This window comes from Moschus berezovskii, chromosome 16 (genome assembly GCF_049115385.1).
Source record: "Moschus berezovskii isolate FMDL1 chromosome 16, NW_MosBer_1.0, whole genome shotgun sequence".
NCBI lineage: Eukaryota > Metazoa > Chordata > Mammalia > Artiodactyla > Moschidae > Moschus > Moschus berezovskii.
The window spans coordinates 6685353-6707646 of NC_142475.1; the positions used below are offsets into that span (position 1 = coordinate 6685353).

The following is a 22294-nucleotide window of genomic DNA, read 5'->3' on the forward strand; positions in this document are numbered from 1 at the left end:
AGAATTGCAAGGAGAGATAAGAAAGCTTTCCTAAGTGACCAATGCAAAGAAATAAAGGAAAACAATATAATTGGAAAGACTAGAGATCTCTTCAAGAAAATTAGAGATACCAAGGGAACATTTCATGCAAAGATGGGCAAAATAAAGGACAGAAAAGGTATGAACTTAACAGAAGCAGAAGCCATTAAAAAGAGGTGGCAAGAATACACAGAAGAACTGTACAACAAAGATCTTCACGAGCCAGATAATCACAATGGTGTGATCACTCACCTAGAGCCAGACATTCTGGAATGCGAAATCAAGTGGGCCTTAGGAAGCATCACTACGAAAAAAGATAGTGGAAGTGATGGAATTCCAGTTGAGCTATTTCAGATACTAAAGAGGATGCTATTTAAATGCTGCACTCATTATGCCAGCAATTTGGAAAACTCAGCAATGGCCACAGGACTGGAAAAGGTCAGTTTTCATTCCAATCCCTAAGGAAGGCAATGCCAAATAATGTTCAAACTACTACAAAATTGCATTCATCTCACACGTTAGCAAAGTAATGCTCAAAATTCTGCAATCAGGCTTCAACAGTATGTGAGCCATGAACTTCCAGATGTTCAAGCTGGATTTAGAAAAGGCAGAGGAACCAGAGATCCTGGATTGCCAACATCCATTGGATCATCAAAAAAGCAAGAGACTTCCAGAAAAACATCTACTTTTGCTTCATTGACTACCCTAAAGCCTTTGACTGTGTGAATCACAATAAACTGTGGAAAATTCTTGAAGAGATAAGAATGCCAGATGACCTTACGTGCATCCTGAGAAATCTGTATGCAGGTCAGGAAGCAACAGTTAGAACATGATGTGGGACAATGGACTGGCTCAAAATTGAGAAAGGAGTACGTCAAGGCTGTCTATCGTCACCTGCTTATTTAACTTCTAACAGAGGAGTGCGTCATGAGGAACGTCAAGGCTGTCTATCGTCACCTGCTTATTTAACTTCTAACAGAGGAGTGCAGCATGAGGAACGCTGGGCTGGAGGAAGCACAAGCTGGAATCAAGACTGCCGGGAGAAATAACTTCAGATATGCAGCTGATACCACCCTTATGGCAGAAAATGAAGATGAACTAAAGAGCCTCTTGATGAAAGTGAAACAGGAAAGTGAAAAAGTTGGCTCAAAACTCAATGTTTAAAGAGCTAGGATAATGGCATCTGGTCCCATCACTTCATGGCAAATAGATGGGGAAACAATGGAAACAGTGACAGACTTTATTGTCTTGGGTTCCAAAATCACTGCAGATGGTGACTACAGCCATGAAATTAAAAGACACTTGCTCCATAGAAGAAAAGTTATGACCAACCTAAACAGCATATTAAAAAGCAGAGACATTGCTTTGCCGACAAAGGTCTGTGTAGCCAAAGCTATGGTTTTTCCAGCAGTCATGTATGGATGTGAGAGTTGGACTATAAAGAAAGCTGGGCACCAAAGAATTGATGCTTTTGAACTGTGGTGTTGAAGAAGAGTCCCTTGGACTGCAAGGAGATCCAGTCAGTCCATCCTAAAGGAAATCAGTCCTGAATATTCATTGGAAGGACGGATGCTGAAACTGAAACTCCAATACTTTGGCCACCTGATGCAAAGAGCTGACTCATTAGAAAAGTCCTTGATGCTGGGAAAGATTGAAGGTGGGAGGAGAAGGGGATGACAGAGGATGAGTTGATTGGATGGCATCACCGACCCAAAGGACATGAGTTTGAGTAAGCTCCGGGATTTGGTGATGGACAGGGAGGCCTGGCCTGCTGCACTCCATGGGGTCCCAAAGAGTCAGACGTGACTGAGTGACTGAACTTAACTGTCTGAATGACCTATGAAAATTATCTTCCTTAAAAGTAATGGGAACAATATTGGCAAATTTATGAAGATAAAACATTTTTCAGTTTGTTGAAAATTGATCGAATGCTTCTAGCAATCTGAGGAGCATTTATTTAAGTATTAATACAGCTGAATCTCAGTAAGACCAGTGAGCACTGTGGCCTTTTCCTTATAACCACACCCGCTTTTCAACTCTGCAATAGCCTTGAAAACCAACAGCCTACCATCATGGTGAAACTCTGATTTCCAGAAAGGCAGAGCAGGTTGTTACCCCTTGAAAACTTCCTCCCCAGAGACCTGTCATTCTTTGTCCGGTCCAGTGGTTCTCTGAAAGATTTTCTTTATATGACACACTCAGCTCAGCAGTGAAACTGAAAGTTACTCAACCCTGTTGATTCTTTGCGACCCCATGGACCATAGAGTTCATGGAATTCTCCAGGCCAGAATACTGGAGTGGGTACCCATTCCCTTCTCCAGGGGATCTTTCCAACCTAGGGATCAAACCCAAGTCTCCTGAATTGCAGGCAAATTCTTTACCAGCTGAGCCACCGGGGAAGGCCAAGAATGGAGTGGGTAGCCTATCCCTTCTCCAGGGGATCCTCCCCAACCAGGAATCGAACCAGGGTCTCCTGTATTGCGGGCAGATTCTTTGCCAGCTGAGCTACCAGGAAAGCCCACAAAACATCTTTTCCCAGGTGTTTTTTGAAAACAGTAAGAGTTATTTAAACTGTTGTTTAACCTAGAAGCTGCTAAGGGCAGTGGATAACATTTGGAGAAAACAGTAGACTAAAACATAGCTTCCAATTCATTCTATGGGGCAAAAACATGATGGACAAAAAACATTATACCTTTTATGAGGTATGATACCAAAAGCAGACAGATATCACAAGAAAAGACAATTATAGGCCAAAGCCTTTAGGAATATAGATGGAAACTTGCTTAACAAAATACTGTCAAATTGAATCCTGCCCTTATAAAAAGGATTATACACCATGACGAAGTAGAATTGCTCCCGGGAATGCTTGTTTATTCAGCATACAAGTATCACTCAATGTAATAGCTAACAATGTAATGTTTGATTAATATACCATATTGGCATGAATAAAGAACAAATATTACATTATTTCTTTGACAAAAAGAATGCTTAATAAAGTAGAAGTTGAAAGGAATTTTTATATCCTGATAAAGATCATACACTGGATAATTAGAAAAAAAAGAAGATATCTATTTGGAATGGAGGAATTAACATCATCCTTAGGAAGGAAAAGCAACAACAACTATCAGTCAATAAATCAGGTCAGCAGGATACAAGATTAATACACTAAAATTAACTATTTCTGTGCCTGAGCAATAAACAGCCCACAGGGTCACAAAGAGTTGGATACAACTGAGCGACTGAACTGAAGCAATAGAAACCTGAAAATAAAATTAAGAAAATAAGCACATGTATAATAGTATCAAAAAGAACAAAATACTTAGGGATACATTTAAGAAAAAGAGATGTTTGACTTGTGCACTGAAAACTACAAAGCATTATTGAAATAAAGAAAACTAAATAAATTAAAAGATGGCATGTGTTCATTTATTGGCAGACCTAATGCTGTTAAGATGGCAATACTCACCAAATTGATCTACAGGTTTGACATAATCCCTATCAAATGTCAAGTTTTTTTTTTTCTTGCAGAAATTAACAAACTGATTCTAAAATTAATATGGAAATTATGAAGAACCTAGAATAGTCTAAAGCATCTTGGAAAAGAACAGCTAAGTAGACAAACTCACACTTCTGGATTTCAAAACTTACTACACAAGCTACAAAAGCCATGATTGCATAGTACTAGTATGCAGTAATACTAGACCAATGGAATATAATTAAAAATCCAGAAATAAACCCACATAAGTGGCACAGTGGTAAAGAATCTGCCTACCAAGCAGGAGACATGAGTTTGATCCCTGGGTTGGGAAGATCCCCTGGAGTAGTAAATGGCAATCCATTCCAGTGTTGTCGCTAAGAAAATTCCATGGACAGATAAGCCTGGAAGGCTACAGTTCATGGGATTCACAAAGAGTCGAATATGACTGAGCACACACACTAGGCTAGGCTGCCGCTGCTGCTAAGTCGTTTCAGTTGTGTCCGACTCTGTGCGACCCCACAGACGGCAGCCCACCAGGATCCCCCGTCCCTGGGATTCTCCAGGCAAGAACACCAGAGTGGGTTGCCATTTCCTTCTTCAATGCATGAAAAGTGAAAAGTAAAAGTGAAGTCCATAGTGACTCCATGGACTGCAGCCCACTAGGCTCCTCCGTCCATGGAATTTTACAGACAAGAGTAGTGGAGTGGGGTGCCATTGCCTTCTCCCTAGGCTAGGCTATTTATGATCAATTGGTTTTCAACAATAGTGCTAAGACAATGTCAATGAATGGTGCTGGGAAAATGGATATCTACAGGCAAAAGAATATATTTTGACCCCCTACCACACTGCAAGGAGATCCAACCAGTCCATTCTAAAGGAGATCAGTCCTGGGTGTTCATTGGAAGGACTGATGCTGAAACTGAAACTCCAATACTTTGGCCACCTCATGCGAAGAGCTGACTCACTGGAAAAGAGTCTGATGCTGGGAGGGATTGGGGGCAGGAGGAGAAGGGGACGACAGAGAATGAGATGGTTGGATGGCATCGACTTGATGGACATGAGATTGAGTGAATCAGGGAGTTGGTGATGGACAGGGAGGCTTGGCATACTGTGATTCATGGGGTCGCAAAGAGTCGGACATGACTGAGCGACTGAACTGAACTGAACTCTATATCATAAGAAATTTGATTTAGCTCATACCTGAATGACCTAGTTGGTACTTTCTTCAATTTAAACCTAAATTTTGCAATAAGGAACTCATGATCTGAGCTACAGTCAAGTCCAGGTCTTCTCTTTGTTGACTTTATAGAGCTTCTCCATCTTTAGCTGCATAGAACATAATCGATCTAATTTTGGTATTGATCATATAGTGATGTCCATGTGTAGAGTTGACTATTGGGTTATTGAAAAAAGGAATTTGCTATGACCAGTGTATTCTCTTGACAAAACTCTGTTAGCCTTTTCCCTGTATCATTTTGTATTCTAAGGCCAAACTTGCCTGTTATTCTGGGTATCTCTTGATTTCCTAGTTTTGTATTCCAATCCCCTATGATGAAAAGGACATCTTTTTCTGTGTGTGTTAATTGTAGAAGGTCTTGTAGGTCTTCATATAACCCGTCACCTTCAGCTTCTTTGGCATTGGTGGTTGGAGCATAAGCTTGGATTACTGTGATGTTGAATGGTTTGCCTTGGAAATGAACTGAGATCATTCTGTTGTTTTTGAGCTTGTATACAAGTGCTGCATTTTAGCCACTTTGCTTTGACTGTGAGGGCCACTCCATTTCTTCTAAGGGATTCTTGCCCACAGTAGTAGACGTAATTATCTGTACTTCCTTTTTATTCTCAAATATGCCCCCATTTGGTTGATAAATTAGTTTGTATCAGAAGATTTAAGATGCTTAGTATCTTATATAATAAGCATATGCTGGTATTTTTAGCCTCTGTCATGGAAAGTAATTCTGGCTAGGAATAAGGTAATAGCTTTGGTGTAGGCAACCGATAATATCTGCCACTAATTAAGTACTACATAATTTCTAATTTTGAAATTAGACATTATATAAATTAAATAACTCATGCTAAAATTCTCTGTGATTATGTGGTTGTCTGTGAATGTGAATTTAAGAAGAATCCTCAGTGAGCCAATTTTATCATCAGGGAAAAATCCAATTTTGTCTTTTTACTTGAAAATGTTGATAAAGATATTTTTAGCCACTTCTCCATTTTTGCTTTTCTATTCTTTTCATGATATTCTAACATATTTTGTTTGGTTTTCCTCCAGCATTAGACCCAGTGACCAAGCAACTTATGCTTCAGACAGCTAAGCCAACTTTTGGTCATCTGTCAGATGTAAGTAAAATGTTCAAATAATAACACAAATCGCTGTTCATGATAGTTAAATGTTAGCATTTATTATGTTTAAATATGCTTGATTTTCTTGCTAATATAAATGAGTTCATATTATCCACTCCAGAAAATAATGAGATATTTGTAAAAGTTCTTACAATGATCTGTCTACCTACTTATCTGTTTCAATGTTACGGTAATACTTCTATAATGTGCAGACTTACAACACACTACAAAGACGTTTTGGCTTATCACAACAAAGTTTACCATGTAATCATTCTTACATAAATAAAAGAACTTCTCTATTTTTGTTCTAGGAGCTTTATTGTTTCAGATCTTATGTTTGATTCTTTAATCCATTTTGAGTTGATTTTTTGTATATAGTGTTTAAGATAAAGATCCAGTTTCATTCTTTTTCAGGCCTGCTGTATAGGCACATAGATGAACTTTGAGGTGCTTATGCTAAATGATATAAACCAGTCACAGAAAGACAAATACTGCACAGTTTCACTTACACGAGGTAACAAATTAGACTCAAGGGAGCAAAAAATAGAATGTGCTTTCCATGGATTGGTGGAAGGGTTAATAGGGAGTTGCTAACTCCCCTTTCCAGGGTATCTTCCTGATCCAGGAATTGAACCCAAGTCTCCTGGGTCTCTTGTATTGCAGGCAGATTCTTTACCATCTGAGCACCAGGAAACTCCCTAATTAATTGATAGAAAATCTCAGTTTTGCAAGATAAATGTTCTAGAGGTCACCTGTACAACATTCTGCCTATAGACAATACTGCAGCATTATATACTTAAAAATCTGTTAAGTATATAACACTTTTTCAGTTTGCGCATATTCTTTTTATGTAAATAAGATTTAATTTTGAGCATATTAAGATATAAGTTTCAGCATATTCTTTTTATGTAAATAAGATATAATTGCAATAAATGCAGCTTATGCCAATCTCTATAAAACTTACATTTATAATGTATTGTAGAATGTGTGTGCAAACTCAGTCGTGTCTTTTTCAGACGCCCATGGATGGTAGCATTCCAGGTTCCTCTGTCCATGGGGTTTTCCAGGCAAGAATACTGGAGCAGGTTATTTCCTCCTCCAAGGGATCTTCCTGACCCAGGGATGGAACCCACATTTCCTGCAGCTCCTGCATTGGTAGGCAGATTCTTTACCACCAAAACACCTAGGAAGCCCTTGTAGAGTGTGTGAAGGGTCATTATAAATTGTACCATTTAGAATATTTTTCTCTCTGTTTTTTTTTAAATTTATTTTAATTAGAGGATAATTTATTGACAATGTTTTGTTGGTTATACAAGAAAAGAAAAACCTTGAACAAGTTTATGATATAATGAGAATACGGGGAAGAGTTTAAATCAATAACACTCTGGAGAGGTCTGAAGAAGGCTAGAATCCTGATGGCATCATTCTACATATCAGGAAGGGAGAACCCAAGGCCACATGTCTGTAGTGAGTATTTGTGAAAGTGGAAGTTATGATGTGTGATATGAGAAAATAGTAGAAAAGTCAAGGGGAAAGGAAGCAGACTGGCAGTTTAACCAAATAAGATGGTTGACACCCAGAAATCCCTGAAGGGATTTTTAAAGACTAACGTGTTTATGGCTTCCCAGACACCGCTGGTAAAGAATCCACCTGAGAATCAGGAGATGCAAGAGACAAGGGTTCGGTCCCCGGGTTGTGCAGATACCCTTGAGTAGGAAATGACGACCTGCTCCAGGATCCTTGCCTACAAAATTCCACGAACATGTGGGTTACAGTCCATGGGGTCACAAAGGGTTATGACTGAGCACATCATAGACACACAAACTTGTTTATGGTATGGAGCTCAAAGCCAGCCATCCCTTCCATCTCCCCACAAAATTCTTAGTGAATCCATTTAACTCACTCATGATTTTGGTGTTTCCTTGTGGTTGAAATTGAACACACGTTGAGTACTCCTCTAGGACTAGAGTGGTGAGAATAGAAGCTCCCCAGAGAGAGCAACATGTGGGCTATACTTTGAATACTCATCTGGGATTTCTGAATTAAGATGTTCTTCTCATCTATGTTTTGGATTAAATCATTGTGATAAAACTGACACGAGTGTTTCTTCACTATGGTTGCCAAACGATACACACCATGATGGTAGATGGCATGTGAGTGAGTGGAAGAGCGACATTATGAGATGAACTTTGTGCAGGTCAATATGGAAAGATTCAAAGTGAAAGAAAGTGAAACCGTTAGTCGCTCAGTCATATCCGACTCTTTGCGACCCCATGGACTGTAGCCTCAGGTTCCTTTGTACATGAAATTCTCCAGGCAAAATTACTGGAGTGAGTTGCCATTCACTTCTCCAGGGAAGCTTCTCAACCCAGGGATCTTGCCCAGGTCTCCACTTTGCAGGCAGATAAAGTGTTAAATACATGAAGCATTCCATATATTTGAATGAGAGAATTAAGAAATGTCATTCTGAAGTTTTAGGCTATTAATGGATATCTAACTGAGCTACCGGAGAAGGCAATGGCAAGCCACTCCAGTACTCTTGCCTAGAAAATCGCATGGACAGAGGAGCTTGGTGGGCTGCAGTCCATGGGGTCGCTACTAGTTGGACACGACTGAGCGACTTCACTTTCACTTTTCACTTTCACACATTGGAGAAGGAAATGGCAACCCACTCCAGTGTTCTTGCCTGGAGAATCCCAGGGACGGCGGAGCCTGGTCGGCTGCCGTCTATGGGGTCGCACAGAGTCGGACACGACTGAAGTGACTTAGCAGCAGCAGCAGCAACTGAGCTACAACAGTTAACCAAATCTTAAGATACTAAAACATTTCCAGGATTATTATAAATGCCCATGACAGATGTCACCTGTAGAGGTGAGAGTCCCTAGAGAAAGTGCACTATTCGGTGACTTGGTCATCCATCACGTTTTAAAGTCATTTAGTGAGGTTGGAAGCTGCCAGAAAATAGGGAAATGTATTGGGAGTGTAATGCCAGTGACATGAGAAAAATATTTTTATTTTTGGCTAGAATATGCCACTGAAATGCTCAGAAGGAACAGGTTTAAAGTAGAGACATGAAAGAGATTATAAAATCATTTGTAAGACCAGTACTAGGAATTACATAACGTGGATGTGTCTCTCTGTTTTTGGTGGCATTGTTTGATAAAGTGGAAAGTAGCTGGGGCTAAGATCAGAGGATTTTGATTCTAAATCAAAAAGACAAGAAATAAAATACCTTAAAGAGACTTTGTAATAAGCCTTCTGAAATATGATGTGGAGAAAATATTGGGATTACTCAGAAATAGTACTTTAAGAGCAATTTATAAATTAGCCTTTCTGGAAAGACCTTGAATTCATTAAAAAAACAAACTTGCCCCTTTATAACTGTCTCTTTGCTGTTTCAAAAGAAAGAAGACTAAAGGTAGAAATGCCTGCCCTCAGTAAATGAAAAGAAATAGCCGAATTGAAACTTCAATTGTCATGTTAAATTGGTCCATCTGCAGATCGATAATACGTGTCTCATCTGCCTGAGATCACATGAGATGGAGAACAGGAAGAAGTTGGCCTCCCGAACTTGCCCTTGGCACTGGAATTGCCCACTAATTCGATTCTGGTCTGGTGGTTGTCCTACATAGAACTAGATGGACCACCTGAGGCAGGAAAAACAGACTTTGGAAATAAAAGAGCCTTCCAAGAGGCAAGGAAATAGAAACAGCCATTCATTTTGCTTATTTTAAGGGTAGAAACCATAATCTTCTAGAGAAATTAAGCTCATGAAATGAGAGGGTTCGAAAGGAATGCTAAGATATCGGTGTGAGCAGCTTAGTCGCTCGTTCGTGTCCAACTCTTTGTGGACTATAACCCGCCAGGCAGGATCCTCTGTCCAGGGGATTTTCCAGGCAAGAACACTGAGGTGAGTTGCCATTTCTCCCTCCAGGGGATCTTTCCGATTCAGGGATCAAACCTGCATCTCCAGTTTCTCCTGAATTTTCAGGCAGATTCATTACCACTGAGCCACCTGGGAAACCCAGAGATATCAGTATTAGGGACTAAAGGTATTTCTGGTAGGTGGGCTATAGCTCGGAGGATAAAATGTGCTAAAAAGATAAGGATTGAACTTTGAAGTTCACCTCTAAACCTCCCCTTTTGTAGCAATAATAACTGCATGCTTCCTGAGTAAGAATACCTGCTGACCTATGCTGCGTGCTTAGTTGCTCAGTTGTGTCTGACACTTTGTGACCCCAGGGACTGCAGCCCGCCAGACTCCTCTGTCCATGGGATTCTCCAGGGAGGAATGCTGGAGTGGGTTGCATTTCCTTCTCTAGGGGATCTTTTGAACCCAGGTCTCCAGCATTGCAGCTGGATTCTTTCCATCTGAGCTACCAGGGAAGCCTGACCTCTGCTGACACAAGTATAATTTTGCTTGACTGAGGGAGGGCTTCCCTGTGGCTCATATGGTAAAGAATCTGCCCCCAGTGCAGGAGACCCAGGTTTGATCTCTGAGTTGGGAAGACCCCCTGGAGAAGGGAATGGCTACCCACTCCAGTATTCTTGCCTGGAGGATTCCATGGGCAGAGGAGCCTGGTAGGCTACAGTCCATGGGGTCACAAAGAGTTGGACATGACTGAGCGACTAACACTTTCACTTTACATTTTTTCACTGAACTCTGTTGACACAAGTGTAATTTTGCCTGGCCAGACTGAGAGAGAGGTAAATCCAGACTCAGAAGAAGAGACTTTTCTCCACAGTTAAGTCATCAGACTGGAATAGGAAACACCACCCCTAAAGGAGATGTTGAGAAAGCTCTGTTAACTCTGGATTGGGAGAGGAATTTAAGCAAAAATCAATGGAGCCCTGATAATACCAAGGAAATCCTGGTGTTGTCTTCTCTTTGAGAAGATTTTGGGTGGGGGGATGCCCAGATATTTTTCTATAGGAAATAATATAAATGAGAAAGAAAAATGTTTGTTATTCACCAGGGTTAGTGGATATAGGAACTGCTGGATAGGAGTGGTGAGCTGGCGGGAAAGGTTGACCCTGTGAGCAGAGATGGAGACCATGCAACCTGGGGATCTGAGTATTAAAGGGGAAAGTGATGTGTCAGAGGGAAAAAGCAGAAAAAGCAAAATAGATCAAGGAGAAAATCCTAAAATTGGAAGTATAGCCAAAGAAAGACTTAGAAGAAAATACACATTTATACATTTATAAACAAAGTTGGCTGCAGTTGCAGGTTTAAAGTAAAAGTTCTGTTTCCCCTCAAAAATCTTCAACTGCTTACTAGCGATTTTTTCTTTTTTCTTTTTTAACACTCAGTGGAAAAAGATGCCAGCTCTGACTTACAGTTTAGTGGGGACAAGAACAGATGCTGCCCACAAAGCCAGCTACATGTGTTAAACCATATAGCACAGAAAAATCAAACACACTTTATTTTCCAAATGTACTAATAGTCGTGCAAGTGTTCATTTTTAATTCTGTATATGCCCCTGTGTTGTTTTATGATGATTCTAAAGCTGTTTCAAATTTTGCCTCCTTCAAGGGCATCTATTCTGGTCCTTTGCACAAGCTAGAATCCTTTTGTTAACCAATTCTTGCAGAATCATATGAGCAGAATACATATCTGAGTAAAACACCTGTATCCTTTAAACATTTTTTCATGCTGATCAGCATTTTTCCACAGTCACAGAATTTTATTGCCTCGTTTTTAATATGGAGCATTTCAGACACAGCTCAGTAGTATTTTTATAATTATTGAATTTTTCAACAAAGCCAAATTCTTATGCGTATTGCCACAAAGAACCACCTTCAATATTCATTTTCGACCTTTCTTCCTGTTTATCTATTCAGACTATGTTTAATTCTCCTATGTTTACTTCTAAAAACTCTATTGTTTTAACTTTCACAATTTATCTGAAGCTGGCTTTTGAGAATGGCATGAATTTAGGGCCAAGTTTCTTGTTTATGTTTTTTCTATGTGGATATTCAGTTTTCTCAGTTCCATGGAATGAAAAGGCCAGCCTTTATCCACTGAACTGCATTGCCACCATTTCTGTGAATCAGGTGACTATATATGCATGAGTTTATTTGTGTATTCTCTCTCTCTCTTTTTAATACAGGCACATTGTCTATTACTATACAGTGCCACAGTGGCTTAATTTTTGAGAATTACATATAATTTGGGACTTTTTGCAGATTAAATCCTTCTACTTTGTTCTTCATTACTATCTTGTCAATTCTCTTCATCTTTGAATTTCCTTTAAATTCTATAATAAAATTGACGTATTGAAATACACAAAATAACTTGTTCAGATACTGAGGTTTTCTATTTGTCCTCATTTTTCAGTAATTTTATTTTGATGTATCTATCTTATTTCTATTTATTCTCTTTTAGTGTTAGAGCTTTTTCAGTTGACAAGTTTATATCTTTCATTCGTTTTGGAAAATGCTCATCCAGGATTGTTTCAAATCATGATTCCAGGACATTCTTCTTCCTTTCCATCTCAAACTCTGTTTAAATGTGTGTGAGAAATTTTTACTCTCTCTGTATTTTTTCTACATATTTTCTATATTTATATTTCTTTTTGTCTCTGCTTCACCTTATTTACTTTCAGCTGTTCTTCTTTCAAGTTCACTAATCCTATTTTCTCCTCTTTAATGTGCGGTTTATCTGTTGCCATCTTAAATTCCAATGATTTAGATTCTCATTAACAGATGACAGCCATATTTTTTCTTCCTTTTAGTTCATCTTTTTCTACTATTTTCTTGAACATATTAGTCAAAGTGATTTTCTTTGACTATGATAAGAACATTTAACATAGATTTACCCTCTAAACAAATTTCTAAGTGCCTATATTGTACTGTTATCTATAGACACAAGGTCATATAATAGATCTCTACAGCTTATTTATCTTGTATAATTGACACTTTATATCTATTGTATAGCAACTCCACATTCTACTCTCTATTTATATAAGTTTGGCTGTTTTAGATACTTCATATAAGGGAATCATGTTGTATTTTTCCTTCTGTAAACTGGGTTATTTCATTTAGCATATACTTCAGTTCATCCGTGTTGTTGCATGTGACAGAATTTTCTTCTTTTTTAAGCTAGAATAATTTCTGCATATATATATGTATATATATATACATATATACACACACACACAGACATATCATATTTCTTTATCTAAATGGTGATGGATGTTTAGGTTGTATCTGTATCTTGACTATTTTGAATAGTTCAAAACCATGGGACTGAAGATATTTATCTGATGTCATGATTTAAACTTTTTTTGACTGCATGTCCATAAGAGGCACTGCTGGATCCTATGGTAGTTCAGTTTTAATTATCAAGGAACCTCCATATTATTTTCCATAGTGACTATACCAATTTGCGTTCCTACCAACTGTGTACAAGAGTTCTAATTTCTCCACATGTCCACCAACAGCTATCCTTTGTTTTATGATAATAGCCATGCTAATATGTGTGAAGTGAAATCTCAGTGTGGTTTGCATTTGCATTTCTCTGATGGTTAATGATATTCAGCTCCTTTTCATGTACCTTTTGGCCATATATATGTCTTCTTTGGAAATATTTAAGTTGCTTTCTCATTTTGAGTTTTGTTTGTTTTTGAACCAGAGCACTTATTCAACGACTAATTGTTCCATCCCTAAAACATACTGGATGCTACACTAGCAAGTTTCTCAGATTTGGGTATGGTTCCTTCAGGGACCTCGTGTCTACATCTGTAGTATTCCGTGCCAATGACAATTTATCCTTGAGTCTTGGCTCTGGAGCTATACTGTTTGCCACAGGTCCACTTCTCAAGGTGGTCAAATCACAGTGACGTCATACTATGCATATCTCATTGAGACACTTTCCATTGTATTTGTCATCATATTTCTATAGCCTAGTCCAAAAAACAATCGTTTTTTAATCTTTAAAAGAGCCAAAGTCTGTTATAAGCAAGGGCACTTACATGGCCCATGATCTCTGTCACTGTTGTCTTCAGAAACAAATAGTAGTGATGCAACAGATTTCAAACAATACGTTAGCAAATTTTCTTTTTGAACATTATGAACTTAGTCAGAGAGGATCTGTAATTCAGAATATTAAAATTTCACCTTCTCCGAGTGTAGGTTGCCCTTGAAAGGTTGGGTAGAAAATGTTTATCTTATTAAGTAAGAATTTACATATATGTGTGTGTTTATGTGTGTGTCTAGTGTACTAACAAAATGTTTCAGTAAGATTGTGATGTATGTTTACCCATTTGTAAATCAGTTTGTCTAGGGTTTTGTTTTTTGGATATTAACCCCATATCAGATATATGAGCTAACCAGTATTTTCTCCCATTCTGTAGGACGTCTTTTAATTTTGTTAATTATTTCATTTGTTGCAAAGAAATGTTTGAGTGTCATGCTGTCTCACTTGTCTGTTTTTGCTTTTGTTGTTTGTGCTTTTGGTGTCATTTCAAAGAAACCATTGCCCAGACCAATGTCACATAACTTTTCTCTTATATTTTCTTCTAGGAATTATACAATTTCAAGTCTTATATTTAATACATTTTTTATTGATTTTTCATGTGTAGTGTAAAATAAAGGTCCAATTTCAGCATTTTGCATGAGTATATTCAGTTTTCCCAATACCAATTGGTGAGAAGATGATCCTTTCCTTATTGAACATTCCTGGCTTTTCCTTGAATGTCAGTTGACCATATACACGAGGTTTATTTCTGGGATTTCTTTGTTGTTCCACTGGTCTTTATATCTGCTTTTAGTCTAGAGCCATACTGTTTTAACTGCTATAGCTTTGTAATTTGAAATCTGAAAATGTGATAAGTACAGTTTTGCTCTTCTTTCTCAAGATTTCTTTGGCTATTTGGGGCCTTTGTGATTCCATATGAATTTTAGGATTGCTTTTCCTTTTTCTGTAAAAAATACCATTGGGATTTTGATAGAAATTGCACTGTCTGTAGATTACTTATGGACATTTTAACATTGATTTTTCTGATCCATGAACACATAGGTCTAATTTTTTTTATCAGTGCTTTCTAGTTTTCAGTGTACAAGCATTTTACCACCTTGGTTAAGTTTATTCCTAAGTTTTTTTTTTTTTCCAGTACTGTGGTAAATGAGATTATTTTCTTAATTTCTTTTTCAGGTAGCTTGTTGTTATTATTCAGAAATGTAACTTATGTTCACTTTGTATCCTGCAAATTTAAAACTAGACAAAGCACTACAAGAAAATGATAGCCCAATGTTCTTTGAGAGCATAGACTCAAAAGCCTCACAAAATACTAGCAAACCAAGTTTAGCAACACATTCAAAAGATCATGCATCTTGATCAAGTGATGTTTATACCTAAACTAAAAGGATAGTTCAACATAAATCATTTAATATGATATACCAGACATACAGAATGATAGATACAAATCACACGTTCATAATCAAAATATGGAGAAAAAGCATTTGGTTAAATTTCCTAGTTTTCATTATTAAAGCTTTCAACAAACTTAGCAGGAAAGCACATCAACATAATAAGCGACATATATAACAAGCTCAGGGAACTTCCCTGGAAGTTCAGTGGTGAAGAATCTGCCTGCGATGCAGAAGATGCAGGAGACCTGGGTTCGATCCCTGGGTCAGGAAGATATCCTGGAGGAGGGCATGATAACCCACTCCAGTGTTCTTGCCTGGAGAATTCCATGGAGAGAGTAGCCTGGCAGGCTGCAGTCCATAGAGTCCACAGAGTTGGACATGACTGAAGCAACTTAGCATGCATGCATGACAAGCTCACATATAATCTCGTACTCAGTGTTGAAAAGCCAAAAGCATTTACTCTAAGATAAGGACCAAGGCAAGGATGCCCGCCATCACACCACTTTTATTCAGCATAGTACTGGAAAATCCAGCCGAGACAATTAGTCAAGAAAAAGAAACAGAGAACATCCAAGTTGGAAAATGAGAAGTAAAATTATCTGTTTATAGATGACATGAGCTCATATGCAGAAAATTCTAAAGAATCCATGAACACACTCACACACAATCAAATTGGTCTAAGTTATTTTCAAGTACTGATCTCCTTATGCTCTGCAGGAACAATAGTCAACCACAAAGTAATCCATTCGACCCAGAAGCAGAAGTTCTGCATTTTTTTTTTTTTTTTTTTTGCCAAAATCATGAATCAAAGCACTTTCCCTGGGCTAATTTTTTTTTCCATTAGCTTCTTTGGCTTGACCACTTTTCAGGGCTTCCCTGGTGGCTCAGTGGTAAAAGAATCAGCCTGCCAATTCAGGAGACATAAGTTTGATCCCTGAAGAAAATGGCAACCCACTCCAGTATTCTTATCTGGGAAACCCCACCTAGTAAGAAGAACTGACTCATTGGAAAAGACCCTGATGCTGGGAAATGTTGAAGGCAAAGGAGACGGAGACAGCAGAGGATGAGATGGTTAGATAGCATTACCAACTCAATGGACATGAATTTGAGCAAATTCTGGGAGATGGTGGAGGACAGAGGAGCCTGGAGTGCTACAGTCCATGGGTCACAAAGAGTCAGACCCATCTTAGCAACTGAAAAACAACAGCCACTTTCCTATGGTTTTCAATTTCCCAGTGAATGCTTCAAATGCCTTTCAGCCTCTAACATCTGGAGTCATTCAAGTTGACTCTCCCTTGCACCCAAGCATCTTCCCCAGCAGGAATACCTTTCTTGTTGCTGTTGTCTAGTCACTAAGTCATGACCCCATGACTAAAGCCCACCAGGTTCCTCTGTCCATGGGATTTCCCAGGCAAGAATACCAGATTGGGTTGCCATTTTCTACTCCAGGGGACCTTCCAGACCCAGGGATTGAACCTACCTCCCCTACATTGGCAGGTGGATACTTTACCACTGCCCCACTAGGGAAGCAAGAATACCTTTACTTGTGATAATTAGCTTACCTATCCATTTTGAACATTTATATTTTAAGATTATGCCTTTGCATGAAATGGAAATTGCTTTTCTCTAACTTTATTCTTTGTGGGAAGGCTAGACTTCAAGCAAGGCACTTAATGACCATGATTTGATAAATTAATAAATCCTATGGAGAACAAAGGAAGTCTGGTAGTTACACGAGAATAACTGACAGAATGCACAAAAAGATTTTTAAATATGCAAAGACTAGAGAGACATTACTTTGAACTATATTTGACTCACACTGGTTGAAAAAGAAGCAAAAGGAGCAGAGAGAATAAATAATAGCACTGAAAATACTATGAGACCAATAAAATAAGAGTGGTGCTGGAGAAGACTCTTGAGAGTCCCTTGGACTGCAAGGAGATCCAACCAGTCCATCCTAAAGGAGATCAATCCTGGGTGTTCATTGGAAGGACTGATGCTAAAGCTGAAACTCCAATACTTTGGCCACCTCATGCGACAAGTTGACTCACTGGAAAAGACTCTGATGCTGGGAGGGATTGGGGGTGGGAGGAGACGGGGACGACAGAGAATGAGATGGCTGGATGGCATCACCGACTTGATGGACATGAGTCTGAGTGAACTCCGAGATTTGGTGATGGACAGGGAGGCCTGGCATGCTGTGATTCATGGGGTCGCAAAGAGTCGGACATGGCTGAGCGACTGAACTGAACTGAACTGAACATATTAGGGAGAATAAAACTAGATATTTTGCAAAATAGAAAAATATAGTCAAAGGTCCTTTGTAGCTGGTAAAAAACCTTTCAGTTATCACTCGTGCTAAATCTGGGAGTTGGTGATGGACAGGGAGGCCTGGTGTGCTGCAGTCCACAGGGTATCAAAGAGTCAGACATGACTGAGTGACTGAACTGAACTGAAACACAGTTTTTAGTAGAGCCAAGCAATGATATTTAATTTTTAAAGGTAAAAATCAAAATTTCATTCTAGAAATGTAGGAAATGTAGTAAATGGAAAATCAGAAGGAAAATTAAGACCCTTTTCTTTATTCAGCTCTTCCCTACTTCTTAGGTACAAATTGTCAGTAAATATACCTTCTGAAATATTCTGGAAATCTATGGAAGCCTATATTTCTTTTGTACAAGAAAGGATTAATTAAATACTCTCTTTAAAAGGCAGTCTTTAATGCTTGTTCCAATGTTTCCCCTTTTAACCTGACTGAAAGTCCTTATTGAGTGTGTAGCATTCTGCTCAGTGGTCCTGATCTTGGGGGGCCTTGGCCTGTGGAGGTGGGAAACAGGGCCTCAGTTCCTGGCCAGAGAGTGAAGTTGAGTTGCAGCAGTGAGAACTGAATCCTGGCCACTCGACCAGGGATTAGTGCCGAGGCTCTGGCCTCTCAGCTTTTCATATTTTTCAGTTTCTTTTTGTTATTTGACTAAGTGACCAACCACAGATGGGATGACATTTTAAACTGAATAAAGGAATTATTTTAGTTTTGCTCCTCCTATTTAATCTACTTCATTTAATCTACAACTTTATGGTTCTCCACCTGGAATACGTAATAGGATTACATATGGAGTTTTTTGAGTAGTTATATTTATTCTCCTCTTATTTTGAAATTTCTAATTCAGGATTTTTGAAATGGATGTCAGACAATCCGCATTTGTAAAAATTTCATGAATGATTATATTACAACTTTCTTCAAGCTTGGAGACATTTACCTGGCACGAATCCACAAACATGTGTTTTTTATATTTTGCTGTTTAGTCCTGAAATTTAAAAAAAAGCAAAAAACAAACCAAAAAAATACCCTGCTATTAAAAGACTACTAGGTCAATCAAGGTTGTCTGTTCAAGTATGTGTATTGATCATAAGCACCATTACCTTTAAAACAGATGATGGCATTGATTATCTTTTAGTTCCACTAACTCAAAAGATTTGGTTTTGTACTGAATAAGAAAAAAAATAAAATAATAACATTACAAAACGCTGACAGGAAACAGAACTTGGAAGTAATTGTCACTTATTCTCACTCACTTGAGAATCGGTGACTGAGAATTTCCTAAACAATATTCAGTCTAGCTCTTTGTTTAGATCTGGAAAGTTTTCAAACTGTCCTTTAGAAACAAGCCAACAAACAAACTTCAAAACTCTTCTACGTATTATGCCACAAAGTACATATATGTGGAGCAAGCATAGCAGATTATTAAGCTTTAGTTGACAGTAGATACTGGATCTCCTTTTACCTGTGTGCCCATATGCATGGATGAGCACTCACCTGTGCACACAGGACAGCTCCTGAAGCAGCGTGAAAATGCAAGCCTCCTGCCTTAGAAACACGGCAGTGGGTTGCTGGATTAAGCCACGTCATCTGACAGTTGTGTCCACCCAGACTTGATTGCTTTGAGTTTGCTGGATTGGGTTCTGTGTCATAGCACAGCTGAAGTTGAGACTGTTATTACTAGAAATGTCACGGCGCTTCTGACAGTACTGTACTGCAAGGATGCAAGTGTGGGTGCAATTTCTAATATTCCTTTTAAGACACATGGGAAATGTTTTTCTGGTTACAGTGCCAGTAATAGGTCTTTTCCTGAATGAGTATGTTGTTTCCATTTCAAGGATACAGTGACCCATTAAATGAAATATTGATCCTTCTTTGTGTTGACTACTAGAAAGCTTCGAGCTAAACTTGTGTCCCGTCTCTAGCAGAGGCACGGGAACATTTGGTGTGTCTTCAGCGTGCTCCTGCTCTGACATCATCCTCCTTTCCTATCCTCATTTTCCCTTTGGCCCAATTTTCTCACTCGATTTATTTTATTTGCAGTGTTGAATATATTTTTACAAGAAGACTGTTTTAAGATATCTCTTTTAACAGGAAAAGAAAATAAAGTGAGTTCAAGCTAATCATTATCAAATGGTACCAACCACCTAATTTAAATAACTTTACCTTTAATCAGTGTGTATACATATATCATGGAGAAGGCAATGGCAAGCCACTGCAGTACTCTTGCCTAGAAAATCCCATGGGCATAGGAGCCTGGTGGGCTGCAGTCCGTGGGGTCGCTAAGGGTCGGACACGACTGAGCGACTTCACTTTCACTTTTCACTTTCACACGTTGGAGAAGGAAATGGCAGCCCACTCCAGTGTTCTTGCCTGGAGAATCCCAGGGACGGGGGAGCCTGGTGGGCTGCTGTCTATGGGGTCACAGAGTCGGACACGACTGAAGTGACTTAGCAGCAGCATACATATATATGTATGTGTGTGTATATAAATATACATACATACACATATATATATAATCTGGAGGAGGAAATGGCAATCTAATCCAGTATTCTTGCCTGAAAAGTCCATGGAGAGGAGCCTGGTGGGCTTCTCTGTCTATAAAGTCCATGGCGAGCCTGTCCATAGGGTCACGAAGATTTGGACACGACAGCAACTGAGCATACACGCACATATATGTATGCACACATAAATATGTGTGTGTAGCGCTTTAGCTGGAGAAGGAAATGGCAACCCACTCCAGTGTTCTTGCCTGGAGAATCCCAGGGACGGGGGAGCCTGGTGGGCTTCCATCTATGGGGTCACGCAGAGTCGGACACGACTGAAGTGACTTAGCAGCAGCAGCAGCAGCAGCGCTTTAGCATTAGTTGCTCAGTCATGTCTGACTCTTTGCGACCCCGTGGACTATAGCCCCCCCCAGGTTTCTCTGTCCATGGAGTTCTCCAGGCAAAAATACTGAAGTGGGTTTCTATGCCCTCCTCCAGGGGATCTTCCTGACCCAGGGATCAAACCCAGATCTCCCGCATTGTAGGCTGATTCTTTACCATCTGAGTCACAAAGGAAGCCCAAACATATACATGTATAAACATATATATGAATATAAACGAAATGCTTTTGCAATGATCAAAATGATATAATTTTGCAATGATATTCTTTTGATTGTTATCATTCAGTTACTAATTTAGCATATTATTTATTTCATGGTTTAAATAAGAATAAGAATAGACAGCAATATATTAAAATGGCCAAGATTATTACCAGAGAAGTTTAGAGAGAGGTTTTTATTTTATTTGCTAGCCTGAATTAATGTATGATAAAAGAAAATGTACAAAGGGAGTAATTATAGGTCAGTAAGTCCCCTGAATAGGAACATTCAAGTTGCGTGTCTTTCGTCAGTGTCAGGTGTGAGTGAAACTGCAGCTTGTCTTCCATCTCCTATTGCTGCTGGTCCTTCAACTCTACCATCTTGAACCTCCTCTTTCTGCTCCAGTTAGTAAATCATCTTGCCTGTTAACTTGATGCCAGGCCCTGTATGCCAGCTGTTGTATTGTACTACTGTACTTTTCAAGGTACTATACTGTATGATTAAAAATGTTACCTTTATTTCTGTGCTTGTTTTATTTTTGTATTATTTATAAGAGTATTACAAACTCATTACAGTACTATACAACAGATTGTGATTGTTGGGTACCAAGACTAACTTTATTGGACTTAACAAAATATTGGAATGAGCTCTTAGAACAGAACATTTTAGTATGCAGGGGACTTATTTTAGGAATGTAATTCAGAAAACACTTTAATTAAATGGATAAAACGATCCCTGCCTTTAGATACTTCCTGAATAGACTATATAGGCAAGCATTTAATTTAATTAATCATTTAATATAATCAATTTATTCTACTACATTACCGGTCCTAAGTATTATTATTGCTGTGGATCATCTGTACTAAATGATTTCATGATTTTTAAATTCAGTTTAAATTGAAATGTTTTCTAAAAGAAATATAGATAATAACTATAAACTCAGAGGAATTTTAAAAGATTTATTATGACTACCATATTTAATATTCCCACCAAAACAATTATGAAAATAAAGCTTAGGAGTTAAAAACAAATGTTATGTTGCAATATGAAAATTGCTCTGCTCCTCATTAGAACAAATGTTATAGTTTCTTAAAATTACTCTTAATTTAGTATGCTTTTCTTTTCATGCATAATAATTGTAAGAAATCCTTCTGTTTGTAATCACAGTTTTCCAGAAGAATAAAACCATAAAGCAAACTTTTAAAAGTTGGCAATGATTTCTTCCTTTGAAAGTAGATTTTCAAGTTTTCTAAACGTTTTTCTCATTGGAACAACTTTTTTTCTTGCATAAATAATTTTTAAAATAATAAAGAATGTTTGAGGTTCTCTACTAATTCAATAATTTTATTTTTGAAACAGGAGAATCATGTTATTGCATTTACAGTGAAATGTTCACTGTTGCCATTTATCTATGTGTATAGGATGCAATATACTTTTTGCTCATGAAATACAAAAAGTATAGATAACTATTACTTAATGTATAATTAATATTGCTAGGTTTTTCCTATTGTACTCTTAAGTAAGTCATATATAAATAGTTCTGTCTGTATTTAACAGACAAGTTTGCCAAAGCTGTACTACTTGCATGTACTAACAACAACCAGGGAGTCAATGACCCTCAAATTTATACCACAATTTTCTTCATCTAGTAGGAAATTAGAGTCACCATATGATC

At 38.3% G+C, this 22294-nt stretch overlaps 1 protein-coding gene across 1 annotated transcript in view; it reads left to right on the plus strand.

Annotated features, from left to right (window-relative positions):
• The window catches only part of CNBD1 (cyclic nucleotide binding domain containing 1), a 500682-nt gene that overhangs the window by 431355 nt on the left and 47033 nt on the right, over positions 1-22294 (plus strand). The window contains exon 11 of the mRNA XM_088844600.1: positions 5775-5842. Coding sequence (XP_088700726.1) covers positions 5775-5842 — 68 coding nt within the window. The remainder of the gene's footprint in view (positions 1-5774; positions 5843-22294) is intronic.